This window comes from Eubalaena glacialis, chromosome 1 (genome assembly GCF_028564815.1).
Source record: "Eubalaena glacialis isolate mEubGla1 chromosome 1, mEubGla1.1.hap2.+ XY, whole genome shotgun sequence".
Taxonomy (NCBI): domain Eukaryota; kingdom Metazoa; phylum Chordata; class Mammalia; order Artiodactyla; family Balaenidae; genus Eubalaena; species Eubalaena glacialis.
The window spans coordinates 184,340,112-184,361,246 of NC_083716.1; the positions used below are offsets into that span (position 1 = coordinate 184,340,112).

At 35.1% G+C, this 21,135-nt stretch overlaps 1 protein-coding gene across 1 annotated transcript in view; it reads left to right on the forward strand.

Annotated features, from left to right (window-relative positions):
- AGPS (alkylglycerone phosphate synthase) overlaps nucleotides 1–21,135 on the forward strand; it is a 141,028-nt gene that overhangs the window by 31,230 nt on the left and 88,663 nt on the right. The window contains exons 2-5 of the mRNA XM_061185417.1: nucleotides 4,474–4,563; nucleotides 14,625–14,715; nucleotides 16,560–16,680; nucleotides 16,776–16,850. Of these exons, the coding sequence (XP_061041400.1) occupies nucleotides 4,474–4,563; nucleotides 14,625–14,715; nucleotides 16,560–16,680; nucleotides 16,776–16,850 (377 nt within the window). The remainder of the gene's footprint in view (nucleotides 1–4,473; nucleotides 4,564–14,624; nucleotides 14,716–16,559; nucleotides 16,681–16,775; nucleotides 16,851–21,135) is intronic.

Sequence of the window (21,135 nt, forward strand, 5' to 3'; positions counted from 1 at the left end):
ATACTACAAAGCTACAGTAATCAAGACAGTATGGTACTGGCACAAAAACAGAAATATAGATCAATGGAACAGGAGAGAAAGCCCAGAGATAAACCCACGCACATATGGTCACCTTATCTTTGATAAAGGAGACGAGTATACAATGGGCACAGTGTATACTGTTTTTTGTTTTTTTAATTAATTGATTTATTTATGGCTGTGTTGGGTCTTTGTTGCTGTGCGTGGGCTTTTTCTAGTTGTGGCAAGCGGGGGCTACTCTTTGTTGTGGTGCATGGGCTTCTCATTGTGGTGGCTTCTCTTTGTTGTGGAGCATGGGCTCGAGGTTTGTGGGCTTAGTAGTTGTGGCTTGCAGGCTCTAGAGCGCGGGCTCAGTAGTTGTGGCGCAGGGCTTAGTTGCTCCGCGGCATGTGGGATCTTCCCAGACCAGGGCTCGAACCCGTATCCCCTGCATTGGCAGGCGGATTCTTAACCACTGCGTCTCCAGTGTACAATGGAGAAAAGACAGCCTCTTCAATAAGTGGTGCTGGGGAAACTGGACAGCTGCATGGAAAAGAATGAAATTAGAACACTGCCTAACACCATACACAAAAATAAACTCAAAATGGATTAAAGACCTAAATGTAAGGCCAGAGACTATAAAACTCTTAGAGGAAAACATAGGCAGAACACTCTATGACATAAATCACAGCAAGATCCTTTTTGACCCACCTCCTCGAGAAAAGGAAATAAAAACAAAAATAAACAAATGGGACTTAATGAAGCTTAAAAGCTTTTGCACAGCAAAGGAGACCATAAACAAGACCAAAAGAAAACCCTCAGAATGGGAGAAAATATTTGCAAATGAAGTAACTGACAAAGGATTAATCTCCAAAATACACGAGCAGCTCATGCAGCTCAATATCAAAAAAACAAACAACCCAATCCAAAAATGGGCAGAAGATCTAAATAGACATTTTTCCAAAGAAGATATACAGATTGCCAATAAACACATGAAAGGATGCTCAACATCACTAATCATTAGAGAAATGGAAATCAAAAGTACAATGAGGTATCACCTCACACCAGTCATAATGGCCATCATTAAAAAATCTACAAACAGTAAATGCTGGAGAGGGTGTGGAGAAAAGGGAACCCTCTTGCACTGTTGGTGGGAATGTAAATTGATACAACCACTATGGAGAGCTGTATGGAGGTTCCTTAAAAAACTAAAAATAGAGCTACCATATGACCCAGCAATCCCACTACTGGGCATATACCTTGAGAAAACCATAATTCAAAGAGTCATGTGACACAATGTTCATTGCAGCTCCATTTACAATAGCCAGGACATGGAAGCAACCTAAGTGTCCATCTACAGATGAATGGATAAAGAAGATGTGGCACATATATACAATGGAATATTACTCAGCTATATAAAGAAACGAAATTGAGTTATTTGTAGTGAGGTGGATGGACCTAGAGTTTGTCATACAGAGTGAAGTAAGTCAGAAAGAGAAAAACATACCATATGCTAACACATATATATGGAATCTAAAAAAAAAAAAGGTTCTGATGAACCTAGGGGCAGGACAGGAATAAAGACACAGACGTAGAGAGTGGACTTTAGGACATGGGGAGGGGGAAGGGTAAGCTGGGATGAAGTGAGAGAGTAGCATTGACATATGTACACTACCAAATGTAAAATAGATAGCTAGTGGGAAGCAGCTGCATAGCACAGGGAGATCAGCTTGGTGCTTTGTGTCCACCTAAAGGGGTGGGATAGGGAGTAGGGAGGGTGGGAGGGAGACGCAAGAGGGAGGAGATATGGGGATATATGTATACATATAGCTGATTCACTTTGTTATACAGCAGCAAGTAACACAGCATTGTAATGCAATTATACTCCAATAAAGATGTGGAAAAAAAAATAAAACAAGTGGATTAGTGACATGTCATTAGTCATGAGATTTTTCTGTAGAGATTTTTTCCAGAAGCTCTCTTTCGAAACCTCCCTCTACAGTGAGGTAGAATTGTGAAATAAGAAAATATTGAATGATAGTTTATAACAGGCTCATCTACAAATCTAATCTCTGGATTTGTTACTCTTTAAGATGTTTTTGAGGGCTTCCCTGGTGGCTCAGTTGTTAAGAATCTGCCTGCCAGTGCAGGGGATACGAGTTCAATCCCTGGTCCGGGAAGATCCTACATGTGGCAGAGCAACTAAGCCCGTGTGCCACAACTACTCAGCCCATGCGTCACAAGTACTGAAGCCTGCACGCCCTAGAGCACGTGCTCCACAACAAGAGAAGCCACCGCAATGAGAAGCCTGCGCACCGCAACGAAGAGTAGCCCCCGCTCACCGTAACTAGAGAGAGCCCGCATGCAGCAACAAAGACCCAGTGCAGCAATAAATAAATAAATAAATAGATAGATAGATGGATCATGATGTTTTTGAACAGTATGTGTTTGTATAGGAAATTTAGTTTTTATTGTTAGCAAACTCTCATTTTAAAGAGAGCATTCCTAGTTTCTTTTTTCTTAATTTTATGTATAGATGGGGATTTCATTACATAATTAATGACTGTATTTGGTTCATTTGTATCGTGTTAGTGTTCTACTTGTTTGAAAAGCCCTTGAACCGGAAGAAGAATTATGGTTGTAATAGAAAATTTGCTTGCTTGTCAGTAGTCATTTTCTTCCTATTTTCTTCCTTGAGAATTATGGAGAATTATTAGAACACTTTTTATTTATTCAGTTGTTTTTTTGGCTGTGTTGGGTCTTCGTTGCTGCACGTGGGCTTTCTCTGGTTGAGGCGAGCAGGGGCTACTCTTCATTGTGGTGCACGGGCTTCTCCCTGCGGTGGCTTCTCTTGTTGCCGAGCTCTGGCTCTAGGCATGCGGGCTTCAGTAGTTGTGGCACGTGGGCTCAGTAGTTGTGGCTCACAGGCTCTAGAGCACAGGCTCAGTAGTTTTTGGCGCACAGACTTAGTTGCTCCGTGGCATGTGGGATCTTCCCGGACCAGGGCTCCAACCCATGTCCTCTGCATTGGCAGGCGGATTTTTAACCACTGTGCCACCAGGGAATCCCTAGAACACTTTTTAATAGTACGTCTTTGTTTATTTTGAAATTTCGTTAAAAAATTGAGGTAAAATTGACGTGTAACGTTATACTAGTTTTAGGTGTACAGCTTAGTGATTCGATATTTGTGTATATTGTGAATTTATCACCGTGATAAGTCTAGTTAACGTTCATCACCACACATAGTTACAGAGTTCTTTCTTACGATGTATTCTCAAGTATTTTCATCATAAACTACATCATTGAATTTGCAGTAAGAAGATTCACCATCAGTTTATTTCAGTGGCCCAAGTGTACTAGGGCACCATGCTAAAATATGTATTAAATGCTGACACAGTAGTTCGGTGTGGTTGCTTTTTGTGTTCTGCATGGGTCCAAACCAATCTAATTCTTTTGTAATGTGTAAAATTGAATGAGTGAGTGATTGATTTTGATGAAAACAATTTTTTTTTTTTTTTTGGCTTTGTTGGGTCTTCGTTTCTGTGCGAGGGCTTTCTCCAGTTGTGGCAAGCGGGGGCCACTCTTCATCGCGGTGTGCGGGCCTCTCACTATCGTGGCCTCTCTTGTTGCGGAGCACAGGCTCCAGACGTGCAGGCTCAGTAGTTGTGGCTCACGGGCCTAGTTGCTCTGCAGCATGTGGGATCTTCCCAGACCAGGGCTCGAACCCGTGTCCCCTGCATCGGCAGGCAGATTCTCAACCACTGCACTACCAGGGAAGCCCTGAAAATGATTTTTAAAACTATGAAATACTGGCATTTTGGAAATTAAAGATAACATTGTTTTGGAACATTGAAAACTGGTATGGTCATTAACTGTTATGTTAATGTTAATATGTAGATCAAGGTAGATGTTGGCATTTACATAGAAGTTGAAGGATTTAGAATGTTTGTAAACCCAGTGTTCAGATTTTTAAGCTACTTTATTGAAAGTGCCTGCTACTGGTAGTGTCAGTGCTAGTGAACCTACTTTGTAAATTGGTCTTTTTCATTCTAGCAGAAGATTAATAATTGCGATTTTTCTAATATATGAAAAAACTTGTTTCCTGTTAAGTAAATTTTATTTTAGTTGCAAAATATTTTAGGCCATCATATAATATAAACTCAATAATGTGCAAAATGAAGCATATTTATACTCTAAGAATATTTTTCTCCTTCTTCTCCCTTTTTCCTTTGAATGCGTTAAATTTAGTGGTTGTAGCCCTTTGTGAAGCAGGTGCTGCTCATCAGAGTGATTCTATATTTAGAAATATTAATGTATAGACATTTTAGTATATATTCATTTTATTTAAAGCAACATAATATTAGTGGAATAAGGTCTTCTGTTAAATGATTGTGAAAGTTAATAGTCAATGATGCAGTGTTCAGTTTTGAGATGTTTAGTATAGATCTCATTTATGTATATTTTTCTGATTATTAGGCAAGAAGTTATGAAATGGAATGGATGGGGATATAATGATTCCAGGTTCTTCTTCAATAAGAAAGGACAAGTTGAGTTGACTGGGAAAAGGTAACTGGTTTTTTCTTTGTTTTATTCCTTTTATTTCTCTTTCTCTGAAAAATTTTAAACATAAATAACAAATATAATGTTAAATAATAGACATACATAAAAAATAGGATAATAGAATGACTCCCCCCCTTGTTTTAAAAGTTATTAACATTTTACCATAATTGCTTTTCTTTTTCTGTTATGTATCAAATTCTGACATTGTCATGTCACTTCTAAATATTTATATATGTATCCCTTTAAAAAATAAGGACCTAATATAACCAATCATATAATACTATTATCATACTCCCCCAAATAACAGAAATTTTGTAATATCTGGTTATTCACATTCACATTTCTCTGTCTAAAAAATATCATTCTGTAGGTAGTTTGAATCAGGATCCAAAAAGGTTTGCAGTTACCCACCATCTAATCCGCACGACATCGGCTTGTTCAAAGTAACTCTTTGTTTAAGACTGGAAATATAATTTTGGTTGGGTTATTATGGAAGGTGAACATTATGGAAGGTCCTTGTGAATATAGTATTTTTAAAATTAGTTTTCTGAGGTATATTAGGGAAGAAGTGATGAAGAAAGATCAGTCATTTGTGTGGTAACTTTCACATTCTGAAATATTTTTGGTAATAATGTTGATAAGAATTCTAAAGAATATTTGTATTGTTACTGTTCCAGATGTAGACAGAATTGTAAAATGAGTTCTTAATTGATTTTAAGCAACACTGACCCTGCCGAAGCTGGTGTTTTGGGTTTGTCTATTGAATTTTGATATAACTTGGAAGGACAGTGAGTACAAGTACAAAATATTTAAATGTGGCTCTAAAAATAAATTAAAAATTGAGACTAGGTAAAAAATTGGATTAGGTATATCATGAATCTGTTCCAGTATTGCACTTTGACTTCATATCTATTGGGCATTAATATACTTGTTTTTAAAACAAGTATATGGTATATCAGTATATTGAAATATCAGCAAGAAAAGTTTTCTTTGGAGAAATTCTTTTTCTTTACAACATAACCATTCCATTTTTGTTTTTAACTTAAACGTACTTCGTACCTGAAACAAAACCTCAGGAATGGTAATTAGTAACTAATTTTAATGAAGGTGTGAAGATGTACACTTTACATTTGCTTTTTAATAGGAAAAATAATTATCTGCATTCTCATTCTCATTCTTTAGTGTGACTGGACAGCATGTTGGTGGAGGCTTAGTTGAGAAATTGTGTAATTCAGGTAGAAGGAATTTCTGGTTAAAATTAAATTTACCAGTGTTCTAAACATTGAATGTTTTATGTTTTAAATAGAATAATGTCTAATACAGTAGAAACTTGTCATGTAGAGATTGGCTTTACAGAATCTTCAGGGGGGAAAAAGTGAATCTTCTGAACTTAGAAAACCAACTTCCTCTCTTCTTAGATACTATCTTCATTTCTCTCTTTCTCTCTCTCTGGACCTTGAAGTTATAGCATCTTTGTTTTATGTGAGGGGGCAAATAGGCACTTGTGCACTGTGCCATTGAAAGCATAAGATACCTACTGTCTTCTGTAGGGCACTGTAGGCTATGCATTGGTTTATGTTAGCAGTGTATGTGTGTGAAGTGAATGATTAGTCATAGGAAGTGTCACAATTATCTATACCTTAGTGTATGAACCCTTACCCATGGGTTTAGAATCTGGCTCTTATTTTGGGTGTTCTGGCACTTGGCTTGCCAGTTTTCCTAAAGAGGATCAGATTGTAGGTGGCTGATACATGTGCGACACTCATAAGATACTAAAAAAAAATTAGAACCCCAGTGTGTTCACTTATGATTAGATTATTTCTTTTTCAGGATGTAGAATATTTGTTAATGCCCTTCCTGATATTAAGATATGTAGAAAACAAAATTTGTAATTTATATATTGTTTGGAGAGCATAAATTCAGAGCAAAGGGAATTCAGTGGTCTTGAGAGAGATTTTTATCTAGGTTGTAGTAGAATTAGTGAATTTTTCCGTTGACTTTAGAAGATTACTGCTGCTGCCCCTCCAACCAGAATGGACTTCTTAAAGGCCTCATTTCTTTGCACTGTTGACTCCTGAGTCCAAGTCCAGTGGGGGAGAGGGGAAGAGAACAAGGGTACATCTGACTGGCAGAGGCTGCAAGGGTAACCTTTGCTTCCTACTGAATTATCCATTATCCAGAGGGTAGTTCTGCAAACACAGAAATGGAATTTAAATGTTCTAGGGTTAAATCTGTTATACATAAACTATTTAATAACTGAAACCAAATAACTAAATAATATTCAGTTCTCATTTTGGTGCTTCCAGAAGCACCATTATCTTGCCGCAGACAAGATAATAAACTGGATTGAATTGGATCATAGCTTTCTCTGTATCTAGTCTAGTTTCCTAGGGCTAATGATTGAACGAGTAGATTTCTCTGATTTTTTTTTTTATCAGAAAACATTTAGAAACATTATTTAAGATAATAATAGCTATTACTTATTGAGTTCCTACTGAGTTATCTTAAAATAACCCTAAGTGGGTAGTGATATGTTCTTAGAAATAATTAGGAGATTGAGTATGAGAGAGGTTAAATAGCTTACTTGAGGTCAGCTGCGCAGTGGGAAATTGTGATTAAAAAACAAGTGTTTTAAGCTTCATTTTTGTGCTCGTTCTATTATACTGTGCTAATGAGGTACCATACTCATCCACTGTATTGATTTTATTCTCTTTCCAGTCTCTGGAAGCACTTTACAGGAGCCTTCTATATTCTATACACCAGTACAGTAGAGTTAGTCATATTGTAAAAAGTTATCCTATGACAAAAGTTCCTGTTGCTCCAGAGGAGCGTGACGGACAGAAGCGTAAGAAGGTTGTGATATTCCTAAAAGAGAAAATGGAATTTGTGACTAGAAAGGATGAGTACAAGAAAACAATATCAATTCACCATTTTGTATTAATAATATTAGGTTTTAAGGCCAATTTTTGAAATTCTTTGTAAAGACTTTCTATTCTGGCATTGTAGTTGACTGAACAAATATAGACCCTTTGCCCTCTATAACCAGGTAGAAAACATGGATAAAATACCACAAGAAAGAAATAATAACAGAGCTGGAAAGAAAGAAAGGGAAATCCTTAGGTGCCGGAAACTAAGAGTGACTCTCAGTGAAAATTTATGGGGGGTTCCCCTATTTCTGATCCACAGAACATTGAAAAGGTAGAAAATTTTTATGAGTAAATGTGGTTGGTTGTCTGTATATATTTTGGGGAGGGTAACTTTGGCATTTCAAACCCAACCATTAAATTAGAAGCAACTTTAAGCTATTACAGATGTCAGGGAAAAATCATAAGTTTTTCCCTGAGCACAGTCTGTTTTCTGAACAGACTTGTAATTTGTCAGTTTATAAATCCCTAGGTTTATAATCTTGCGATGCTTATTCCTCCTAGATATAGATGAACTGAGTCCTCCTAGGTTTAAGCAGCAGAAGGCAGTACTTCAGAGCTAAAGCTATATAGATTTCTATAAACTAAAAATTTTGAAACGTGTCATTATTCTTTGACTTTAAAAGCGTTATACATTAATTGGTGCTTTCAAGGCACAAGTTAGTGATTAAGTAGAGAGAATTTGTTTGGGTTTGTTGTACTTTGTATTTTCAGTGGCATAATTTTTAAAGTTTTACCTCCTATAAAAAGCTATTAAATTGATTAGCAGTTGTGGAACTCACTGAGCATAGATGGTTGCGTCTACTAATATTTTGCTGCCTCTGTGCACTACCCCAGAGTGAGAGTCACCTTATCTTCAGTCACCTTAAGTCCTGATGTGCACTTGCTTCTTGGATATTTATGTCCGTAGAGTTTTCTTTCCATTATACAGTGATTTCATTGGTTTTGAAAGTTTGCTCTGGTTCTGTATCTTCTACGATGTAGTCTACTTTGATCTTAAGGAAAGGTGGTAAATTGACCTCACCTTATATTTTACAACAAAAACCATTTCTTAAAGTTCTCAAACCAGTCTTCAGTCGTGGTAAAGATCTATTCAGTGGTCACCTTGTTTCAACAGTTGGTATGGGCATTTGGCTTTCTGGTAGAAGTTGCATGTTTCCTGCCCATATGTTCACCATACCAATTAAATGTCTTTGTAGCTTTGACTAAACAAGGTTGTAAGTTTCTTAAGAACAGGAGTCATATGGTAATACCAATTCTGTGTGTCCTGCAATGCTTAGTACAGTCTTATGAGTGTTAAATAAATGCTTATTTATAGTTCTGGATGTAAATCCAAATTATTTTGCTGTAAGAATCAAGTCATTCCAAAACTGTTTCTTATGTTAAATACCTCTAATTCCTTTAACTTTTCTTATGTTTCTTTTCCATTCATTTACTTTTTTGATTTCAGAGTTTTCTCCTTTACCTCATGATATTTTATGAGATTTTTGGGGCCCTTGGCAGTATGCTAGGCTTTATGATTATTAAGTCAAGCTTCTTTTACTGTTTTTCAAATCCCAGGGCATTAAGTGCAAGAAAAAGTACAATTGAAAAGCTTTCATTCTTACATGGAACTCTTTTTGAACTGTGTTAAGTTTTATGCGGGAATTATAGATAATGGAGCAAAGTCTTAAATCCAAGGTTCTGCCAAATAAGATATTTCTTCAGAGTCTGAAATATTGTGCATTCAGATGTAGAAGTATATTCTGGTTATATTAATGGTAGAATGTAGTTTTTTTGCACATGACAGTAATACCAACCTTGTATCTTTTGGTTCAAGTGTCTTGAAGGGGGTTACCTTTTTATTTTATGGGTAATGTTACTTGTGAATTAAGGGATTCACAAAGGTCCGAATATTATCCTGCTGTGAAGATCAAGAGTCTCCTATATATTACAGAGACCCAAAGTAATTGTATGGTTAAAATATAAGGGCCCAGGATTAAAACCTAATATTTCCAAATTGGCCTTTTTGTAGGACATTATGACACATAGTAGCATATGTGTTATAACCAATTTCCCAGAATTTATACTTTTACTCTCATGTAAGATGAAGAAAATTTTATATGCTGAATGGCTTAAGTTGTTTTAGCTGTGAGTCTTATACTTTCTTTCATTCCAATTTCTTTAAATTTATGAAAAAGGTATTATTATATAACACTTTAAATATCCCATTTCAGTTTGAATGTTAGCACTTGTGATTTTTTAATATAAAAAAGGAACTTGTTGATTAAAACATAATTTGTTTTTTTTTTCATTCCACTATTATTTTTGTTTTGCTAACCTTTATGTAAAGATTTATTTGAGAATTTTAGATGGTATTTTTGTTATATAATATGAAGTCATCATAAGAGGTGACGTCCTCTCAGCCAATGCCGTGTAACTGTTAAAATTACATGACAAAATGAGTGCTTTTTGTCACTTCCAATTAAAAATTCCTTTGGATAGGGCCCACCACTGGCTCCTTTAATATTGAATTCTGTATTATAAACATATATTTAATTTCAGTACAGAATTTATATATTACACACTGATTCCCCACCCCCCCACCCCTCCCCCTTTGGCTGTCTTTGTGAAGTCAAAGTAAACTTCTGAGGCTAGTTGCTAAAAACTTTTGCAGTTATTCAAGCTCTGATGGAATGAGTGAGAAATAGTCTTGAGCAAAAGTGTTACACTTTGAACATTTTATTTTATTTAATTTTATTTTATTTTGGCTGTGTTGGGTCTTTGTTACTGTGCGCGGGCTTTCTCTAGTTGTGGCGAGTGGGGACTACTCTTTGATGCAGTGCGCGGGCTTCTCATTGCAGTGGCTTCTCTTGTTGTGGAGCATGGGCTGTAGGTGTGCAGGCTTCAGTACCTGTGGCACGTGGGCTCAGTAGTTGTGGCTCACGGGCTCCAGAGCACAGGCTCAATAGTTGTGGTACACAGGCTTAGTTGCTCTGCAGCATGTGGGATCTTCCCTGACCAGGGCTCGAACCTGTGTCCCCTGCATTGGCAGGCGGATTCTTAACCACTGCGCCGCCAGGGAAGTCCCTTGAACATTTTAAATAGCTTGTACAACATAGATGTTAAGACCAATATATAGTCTATTCTGGTTTGTTTTCAATATTGGTTTAATTGTTCTTTGATCTGGAATTGATAGTGACTACTAGAGTATCTCTTCTTTTCTTCATTTAAACACACACTTTTCTCCATTAAACACAAAAATAAAAATAGCTTTGAGGACTTAAATGGCCATCTTGGAAAAAAATTACTTCTGACCTTACTTCATACCAAATACAGAGATCAATTCCAGATAGGTTATAGACCTAAATACATAAGCTAAAACTATAAAATTGCTAAAAGAATATACAGAATGTCTTTCTGAATTTGAGGTAGGCAAAAAGCAGAGAACTAAAAGCATTAATATAAGGAAAACATGAATCAGACAGCATTAAAATATAGAACTTCTTTTCATCAAAAGACTCCTTTAAGAGAGTGAAAAGACAAATCACAGAGTGAGAGAAAATATTTAATACATACATCCTTGATTTCAGAATATATAGAGAATTCTTATACATCAATAAAAACATAATAATAAATGAGTAAAAGATGAACTGGCATTGAAAACAGGATATCCAGATGGACAATAGATATATGAATAGAAGTTCAGTTTCTTGAGTAATCAGTGAAATTCAAATTAATATTGTCAAGAGATTACCAATAGAATGTCTCATAATGAAAATAACTACAATACCAGGTGTGGAGAGGATGTGGAACAAGTAGAACTCTTTATACATTGCTGGCTGTTAACATCTTGGAAAGCTATCTGCCAGCACCTCCTAAAGCTAAACATATGCATAGACTGTGGCCTAGGAACTCCACCCTAGTTATATAGCTTTCTGAAACATGTGATATGTGATCTTAAGAAAACAAGTTTAAGAACGTCCCTGCACATACCAAAAACTGTAAACAACTCTATTTTCTGTCACCAATACAATGGATAAAGTAATTATGCTATACTCACACAGCGGAATTAAGCCATGGAAATGAATGGACTGCAACCACGTACACAAACATAGATGACTCTCACAAATATAATATTGAACAAAAGAAAGCAGACACAAAAAGTACATTTTATATGATTTCATTTATATAACGTTAACAAGATGGTTGTTCCTTTGGTGTGGGGAAAGGTGATAATGCCTGGAAAGGGGCAAGGAGAGGGATATTTCTGGGGTGCTGGTAATGTTCTATTTCTGGATCTGCATGCTGATTACATGGGAGGTTTACTTTGTAAAAATTCATTCAGCTGTACACTTACTTTTTGTAAGCATGTTATACTTCAATATTTTGTAAATAAAATATTTATAAAATTAAACAAAGATAAAACAGCCATAATATAGTATAGTTTTATTTGGCTGTTCTGTCATCATGGCAGGGAGAGGGAAGTAGAGAAGGTGCAAGAACATTATAGTGAAAAAAATTACGGAATATAGCTACTGTGATTTTATAAATATTCATTAATAAAGAATTTTAGAATAATGATCTCACTTGGAATGATGGTAAGGAAAGAATCAGACTAGAGGCAGCATCATATAGTATTTAAGAGCACAGACTTATTTATTACTTATTTAACCTTACTTATTACCTGGTTCATATCCTGGTTTTGTAACCTACTAGCTGTGTGACCTTGAGTAAGTTACTTAACATACCTAACATCTTAAGTTGTTTAACTTCTCTGTGCCTTAGCTTCCTCATTCATAAAATGGGATAATAGTATCAACCTCATAACATTATTATAAGTTAATATACATAACAAACTTAGAACAATGCCTGACACATAATAACGCTTTATGTTTACTTAAATAAAAATTTAGGAGTACCATTTTAAAATATATATTTTGAAATTTGTTTTGGTCTTTTCTGGAAGTTATTTTATTACTGCTACAGTAACACATTGGAATATTATTGTTTGCATATCAGCCTTCTTCACTACACTGATCTAGGGTAGGATATTTATTTTATCTCTTTATTTCTAGCACTTATTGCTATTTAATATTTTGCCATCTCTGACAAGTATTTCCAAAACTGAAAAGTTGCCTCTCTAAGCACTTGAGTTTTCTGCACCAATATTCTCATATATATACAATTTAGGATTTCTTGTATATATGAAATAATGTTTATGTTTCATATAAGCTCATTTAAATAGAGTTTGGGATAGAAGATATAGGAAATGAAATTTGAGTAGCAAATCTAGTTTTTTCATAGTATTCCTGCTCTATAGAGCTCTTTAGTGTGTTTTAAATTTATTGTAGCACTTCGTGTAAAATATAAGCACCTTGCAAATCTGGTTTATTTACCATTCCCTGTTCTTTTTCTAGTTGTCACATCATAAACTCCATGATACAATATTATAATTTTTAAGTCATATATACTTTAAAGAAATTAAGAAAAATAGTCAATTATATTTACTCACATATTTACTCTTTCTGTCGTTATTTATTCCGTTGTGAAGATTTCACTGTACATTTAGTGTTATATTTCCCTTCAGCCTATAGAAGTTCCTCTGGAATTTCTTGTAGTGTAGGTGTGCTGGCTCCAAGTTCTCTTAGTTTTCATCTGAAAATGTCTTTATTTTACTTTTGTTCTTGAAGGATATTTTCACCAGATACAAAATTCTAGGTTGGCATTCTTTTCCTTTCAACACTTTAAAAATGGTGTTCCGTTGTTTTCTGGACTTCATTGTTTCTGATGAGAAGTCAGTCATAATTTTTGTTGTTATTACATTATAGGTAATGTGTCATTTTTCTCTAGATGCTTTTAAGATTTCTTTCTCTTCTTTCTCTCTTTCCTTTTTAAGTTGCAATTTGACTATGATGTGCCTAGTGTGAGTTGCTTTGCATTTATCTTCTTAGAGTTCTCTGACCTTTAATTTGCGAACTTATGTCTTTCATCAAATTTGGAAACTTTCTGTTATTATTTCTTCAAATACTTTTTTTATTCCTTTCCCTCTTTCCTCTTCTTCTTAGGTCTCCATTTATATGTATGTTAGTATTTTTCTGTTGTTCCATAGGTCTCTGTAGCTCTTTATTTTTTCAATCTTCTTCTCTGTTCTTCAGATTAAAAATGATTTATTGCTCTATCTGTAAGTTCACTGACATCTCCAGTCTGCTCTTGAGTTCCTCCAATGAATTTTTATTTCAATTTTAATTATAGAATTTCTATTTTGTTCTTTTTATAATTTCTATTTCTCTGCTGAGATTTATTTTCTATTATTCACTGGGAACATATTTCCCCTTTTGTCCTTTAGTGTAGTTATAGCTGTTTTAAAATCCTTGTGTGCTATTTCCAGTATCTTGGATCATCTTGGGGTTCTTATTAATTGCCTTTTCTCTTGATTATGGATCACACTTTCTTGTTTGTTTATGTCTGGTAATTTTGAAGTGTATCTTGGACATTGTTAATGATATGTTGTAGAAACTCTGGGTTCTGTTACATTCTTCTGAAGAGGCTTTTTTTTTTTTTTTTTTAAACCAAGCAATTAACTGGACTCATCTCAAGTTTCCTTCTTTGGTGGTGAGCAGCTGAATTATCTGTTCTGTTCCTTTAAGCTTAGCTGGGCTGCTTAGTGTCTGCTCCATACATGTATAATTCAAGATCAGCCAGACATTTGGACAGAGTTTATACATAGGTCCCTCTGACTGACTCCTGGATTTGTGTGATTTTTCTGTACTCTTCCCAGATGCCGTGTTCACTGTGAGCACTGTCCTCTCGTTCTTTCAGCCAGGAAGACTGTAGGTTTTCTGCATTCTTCTTTCTTTCTGTGGTACTAGCTGGGACTTTCCCTCAGGCTAAAGCCTGTTTAAAAAATAAAACGAAACTGGAAACTCATGTAGTGCTCTTTTCTTCTTACTCCCTTACCACCTATTTTTCCCTGGTTTGGGGCTATCTATACTGCCCTCAAATAGTTGGGTTTTGTTTGTTTTGTTTTTGTCCAGAGCTTATCATTATATGTGGGAGGGTTGGTTCAATAGGAACTACTTGACCATTACTAGAAACAGAATCTAAGATTTGAACTTAAATGAAGATACTTTACTCTAATGTTTTACCTTCTTTGTACCTTAGGTACCCTCTTAGTGGCATGATTTTGCCAACTTTTAAAGAGTGGATCCAAAATACGCTTGGAGTAAGTCTGGAGCATAAAACTACCTCTAAAGTAAGCAAATAAGAATGATTAATAATATTGTTAACTGAGTGTGTGTGTGTTTAATCCCGAATTAATTAGACTTATCTTAGTAATTTGTTATAGTTATTTAATATATTTGTTATTTTTTTGTTAAGAAGTTTACTAGTCATATTGGCCTTGTTAGGCTTTCTAGGGGTGATTTTTTTTTTTTTAATTTTTTTTAGCATCACAGATATAGAGCCTAATCTCAGCATTTATCTGAGATTTATCTGGCAAATCTGTAATCCTCTCTGAGCCTCAGAGTTGTAACTGTCTGTCCTGTGTGTCACAAGTAGTAGTGAAGTTCAAATGAATGAATTCTGTGAGAGAACTTTGTTACAAAAATATAAGGTGCTGTTATTTTTAGGTTTTGTAATGAACTGACAGTAATCTAGGATTAATATAGAATAATTTAAAATAAAAATGTAATGTTACATTTACTAACAAAACATTTAGAATATTTGAAGATTGAAAAAAGTTAAGTAAAAGTTTGATTAAGATATGAGTGATAGAGAATTTTAGTTTGCTCATGTGGTATCACTTTTCTGACGGGGGTGGTTAGAATCCTTTAAACTATATACGTATTAAGCTAATGAAATAGTTAACATTTCTTTATATAATTATAATCTTTATTATTTATTAGTATTATTCGCTATGGCATGGTATTCTGCGTCCCTCTAACTGAGTATAACTTCCATAAGTGCAGGGGCTATGGCTTACACTATATTATCCACTATATCCAACATATTATTAAGGACTGTAGGTATTCAGTGAGTGCTTGTTTGGTTTATTTATAAATCCACAGTTACATTTTATTCTAGTATTAAATTAGGCTAAACAGCTAATTCCTATCCCTCTCAAACCAAATTCTTTTAACTTTTCTTTAAAGATCTCTTCTATTTCCTTTTTTGACTATTTGTGGTTACTTTTTTGACACTGATGCAATCTGTATACCATATTCAGAAATTTCACCAGTTTTACATGCACTTCTTTTTTCTGTTTTGAGCCCTTTCAGTTTTCAATTACTTAACAAAATAGTAATCTGTATGATGGTATCTGTATGATGGTGATAATCTCATTTAACAGATGAAGAAGCCAAGGCTTGCAGAAGTTGGGTGACTTGCCCAATGTCACATAGCTTTAAAGTTGAAGATTTACTTTTCAAGTTACCTGTTAGTTGAAATTAAGTATCAAGTTTATGATTATGTTGTGAGTTTTAAAGCAGTCCTGTAAAAATGGGTTTATTACTTATTGGGAGGCTTTTTGCTGATCATTTAAAAATAATAAAAGGAAATGATAAATTTTATCTACAGGTGAAAATGTAGTTAATGCAAAAGTTAACTATCTTTCCCCCAGTGTCCCTAGTCTAAAATCAAAGATTTGAGACTTTGCTATCTTCCTTGTTCTTAATTGTAATCTTTATTTTTATTTTATTTTATTTATTTATTTTTTGACCGCGCCACACAGCATGCGGGATCTTAGTTCCCTGACCAGGGATGGAACCCTGGCCGCCTGCGGTGGAAGCAGGGAGTCTTAACCACTGGACCGAAGTCCCCTTAATTGTAATCTTTAGAAATAATGAAAAGGTGGGCCATAGAAGCAAAAGAGAAAACATAGGCTTTTATAACTTATGTTACAGAATGTGATTAACCAGAGCATTTGTAATTGGTTACTGTCACAGAGTTGGTTTCCATATGTATTATTTGTTATTTTCCTATGCTTCTGTCTTAGTTTGGATATAAAAAAATTTACATTTTATAGTCACTGTCTGTAACATAGGTATTCAAGTTTTATTTTCTAGAAATAAGTCAAAGAAAACCAATTTTATTTTCTAGGCATCCTTAAATCCTAGTGATACACCTCCTTCTATTGTAAATGAAGATTTTCTTCATGACCTTAAAGAAACTAATATTTCATATTCACAAGAAGCAGATGATCGAGTATTTAGAGCTCATGGTAAGCAACTTTATGTAAGTGCTATTTATTTTTAATTTGTAAATTTCCTATAATTTAAGATGTTTTTGCATTTTCTTTTTTAAACCTCAAAACAGGTCATTGTCTTCATGAGATATTTTTGCTCAGGGAAGGAACGTTTCAGCGAATTCCTGATATAGTTTTATGGCCAAGTAAGTTCTTGTTTTTCTTTGTATTATTAATTTAGTATTGTTAAATTTTAAGTAAATTTAGTATTGGAAATACGTACTTTTAAACATGAGCTATAAAAAATATAGATTGCTATATTTTTAGAGTTTACTAAAGGTCATATTCTTAATATGATCATCCTGAATGGTTGTTTTTAATGATTAATTTTGTTGATGATTAAATCTTCATTTAGTATGTACATATCCTTTTGTGAGGTCAGTAGAAAAATGTATTTTGGGCTAATTTGACAGCTTAATGAAATTATTATCAATCAATGATATATTCAGATGTATAGAAACTCTTAACGTAACTGATTACTGCAACTAATAATAGTAGTTTGTTGATGTTAACTTGTGGGCTAAAAAATATGGTATTCAAATGATGAAACAAGTTGTTTAATATAGATAGTGCCTTTGATATAAATAATTAAATTTTGAGAAATTAATTTCATTTAGGGATTTGGCTTGAGGTGGAGGATGGATGAGCTTTCTCTTATTTTGCTCTTGCTGATGCTTAGGCACTATATTTATATATATGGTTTTTATATCCACGTCTTGTAGCAGAAACTTTAAGCAGAATAGGTATACTGCTCCTTACTGTCCCTACTTACCTTTTAAGAAGTTCTATTGATCTTCTGATCCTTTTTTCTCTTCAGACTCCATAAAAGGATTATATAGAGTGTTTTATTTTTCAAAAAATTGCCTCATTCATGGACTCTCAGTTCCTAGATGTGATCCTTTTCCTTTTCAGGGAGTATCTGAGGGAAAAATCCTACCTTAATTTGGGGATAAGAAGGAGGGTGACATATATAGGGAGAAAAGAATCTATTTGAATAGTGTATTGGTGCCCAAACCAAGTCTAAAATTTTGTTCTGTTGAATCTTCCAGTGTAAGAACTTCTTGGAAATAGTTTGTTTCCCAACAGGTTGTCAGTTAACTGAGGCCTTTATTTAACTTTAATGTAAATTTCCTTTTGGTAATAAAGTTCAGGTTTTTCTTTGCATGAGGGTAAGTTTTGAGACAATATGGCAATTTGAGACAATGTGGTATTCCATAGAGTGGAGGTGGCTTTCTCATCTTGCAGTTTAAATATCTACACACCATATCTGTATATATACATATGTACACATACCTAGGAAGTCTATCGTTGTGGATGTCTTTAAGTCTGTCTGTAATTGGAGTCTGAATTCTACATGTTGCTTTAATAGGATGTCTAGGGCTTATCTAAGAGTAAGAACTTGTAATATATGGAACTTTCCTGATTTGGAGTCATACTTAAACCAGGATTTGTCACCATTGTGACCTGTACACAGTGTAGCTATTTCTACCTTTCATTTAGTTTGGACAGGTAGTTAGTTACTTACACATTGTATGTTGTCTGTGGTAAGTATACTTATAAAAATAAACTTTCCTTTAGCAATATTTATTCAATTTATGCATTATTTTCAGCAGTCTAAATATCGAAACTTTAGGCCTGTGAAAATATGTGCTAGGTACTGTTCTAGGTATTGAAGATAAGACACTGAACAGAACACAAATCCCTATTCTCAGGTGCTATACAATTAAGTGGGGGCGGGAGGAGACAGAACAATAAACAAATATTTAATGTAGTGAGGGGTGGTAAATGTTATAAAGAAAAACAAGGCACAGTAAAAAGACAGAGAATAAGTAGGGTGGGCAGTGGGATGAGGGAGTGCTGTGTCAAATAACATTGTAAAGGAAAGCTTCCGATTTGGTGACAATCCTTGAAATAGTTTTGCCTTATTAAAGGTTTTTTAACAGACATCTTTGGGTATTTTATTAATTATTAATGAACTAGTATTCCATTTATTAAGAATTTTTACCACAGATAGTAAGCTTTATAGGCTTAATCTGAAAGCTTGAAAATAGATTTTTATTAAATTTGGAATGATGCAAATGACATTCCTAGCTTTAAGAAAACCTAGGAAATGATAATCATAACTTTTATAGAACAGTATTTTTACTTTCATAAATGGATATTAATTTGTATATTTTCATTTGTATCCTTATTTCCCTTTCAGGTCATAAGCAAGTGATACTCAATTTTTGCATGGTTTCCTTGCTTCAAATCTCCTTTTCCTCCATGCCATTACATAATTTATCAGGAGATTGATCTTTCTAAAACACTGTCTTTGCCATGTTGTTCCCCTCCTTAATTCCCTTTTGCTAGTCAAATTGAGTCTGAGCACCTCTAGTTTGGTGTTTAAAGTCTTCTGCCTTCAGGTTTTTAATACTTAACTTTTACACTGAAAAGTACCCTTTGGTGTGTACAGTAGAAAGGAGTTCGTATGCAGTATATCATGTATAATGTTTAAAGTTTTGTTTAAAGAACAATAAAGAATCATCAATGGATGCAAAAATTAGTGGGCAAAAGTATGAAACATTTATGTAATCAAGTATTTCCTCACGAGATATTTATTAATTATAGTTTTTTAAAATAAATTTATTTATTTTTATTTTTGGCTGTATTGGGTCTTTGTTGCTGTGCGCGGGCTTCCTCTAGTTGCGGCACACAGGGGCTACTCTTCGTTGTGGTGCACGGGCTTCTCATTGTCATGGCTTCTCTTGTTGCGGAGCATGGGCTCTAGGCGCGCGGGCTTCAGTAGTTGCGGCACGCGGGCTCAGTAGTTGTGGCTTACGGTTTCTAGAGCGCAGGCTCAGTAGTTGTGGCAGGGGGGCTCAGTTGCTCTGCGGCATGTGGGATATTCCCAGACCAGGGCTCGAACCCCTGTCTCCTGCATTGGCAGGTGGATTCTTAACCACTGTGCCACCAGGGAAGCCCTATAGTGTTTTTATATGGAGAAACCTAACAGTTGGCCCTTCTGATCCAAGGGTTCCGCATCTGTAGGTTCAACCAATGCTGTTCAAAAGTATTTGGAAAAAAAATTACATAAAGGCAACATGCCAGCAACTATTTATATAGCATTTACATTGTATTTACAACTATTTGCATAGCATTTACAATGTATTAGGTATTATAAGTAATCTAGAGATGATTTAAAGTATACAGAAGGATGTGCTGTAGGTTATGTGCAAATACTATGTCATTTTCTTTTTTTTTTTAACATCTTTATTGGAGTATACTTGCTTACAATGGTGTGTTAGTTTCTGCTTTATAACAAAGTGAATCAGTTATACATATACACATGTTCCCATATCTCTTCCCTCTTGCATCTCCCTCCCTCCCACCCTCCCTATCCCACCCCTGTAGGTGGTCACAGGGCACCGAGCTGATCTCCCTGTGCTATGCGGCTGCTTCCCACTAGCTAGCTATTTAACGTTTGGTAGTGTATATATGTCCATGCCACTCTCTCACTTTGTCCCAGCTTACCCTTCCCCCTCCCCATATCCTCAGGTCCATTCTCTAGTAGGTCTGTGTCTTTATTCCCGTCTTGCCCCTAGGTTCTTCATGACCACTTTTTTTTTTTCTTAGATTTCATATATATGTGTTAGCATACGGTATTTGTTTTTCTCTTTCTGACTTACTTCACTCTGTATGTATGTCATTTTCTTTAAGGGACCTGAGCTTCCCAGATTTTGGTGTCTGTAGGGGTCCTGGAACCTACCCCCTGTGGATACTGAGGGACTACTGTACTGTATTACTAAATGATGAAAGTTAACATTACCAGCAATGAGACTTATCTACATCATGCGCCTCCAGTTATAATGCACTGAGAAAGGCACAGCATCACTTCTGTGGAATTCCTGCCAAAATGTATAAACTGAATTTAATCCTAAGGAAATAAGCAAACCCAAATTGAGGGACATTCTATGAAATAACTGACCAGTGCTCTTCAAACGTGTCAAGGTCAAAGTAGATTGAGGAACTATTTCAGAGTAAAGAAGACTAAGGAGATAGTCTTGGTTGCAACAGAGGCAGAGAATGAGGACTCGGGGGTGGAAGTTAGAGGGGCAAATGGGAAGAACTTTCTAACAGTCTGAGCTGTCCATCAATGGAACAGGCTTGAGAAATTTTGAGCTTCTGGTGCCTGGAAGTTTGGAGTCGGGGAGCTCAAAGGTCTTTAAAAAAAAAAAAAAAAAAAAAGACTAAGGAGATGTGACAACTAAAATGCAGTATGTGATCCTGGTCCAGAAAAGAGGACATTAGTGGAACAGCTGGCAAATTTTGAATAAGGTCTCTTGATTAATTAATAGTATTGTATCAGTGTCGATTGCTTGGTTGTTATAGTTTTCATAGTTATATAAGATGTTAGTATTTGCAGCTACTTGGTGAAGGAAATCTTTGTAC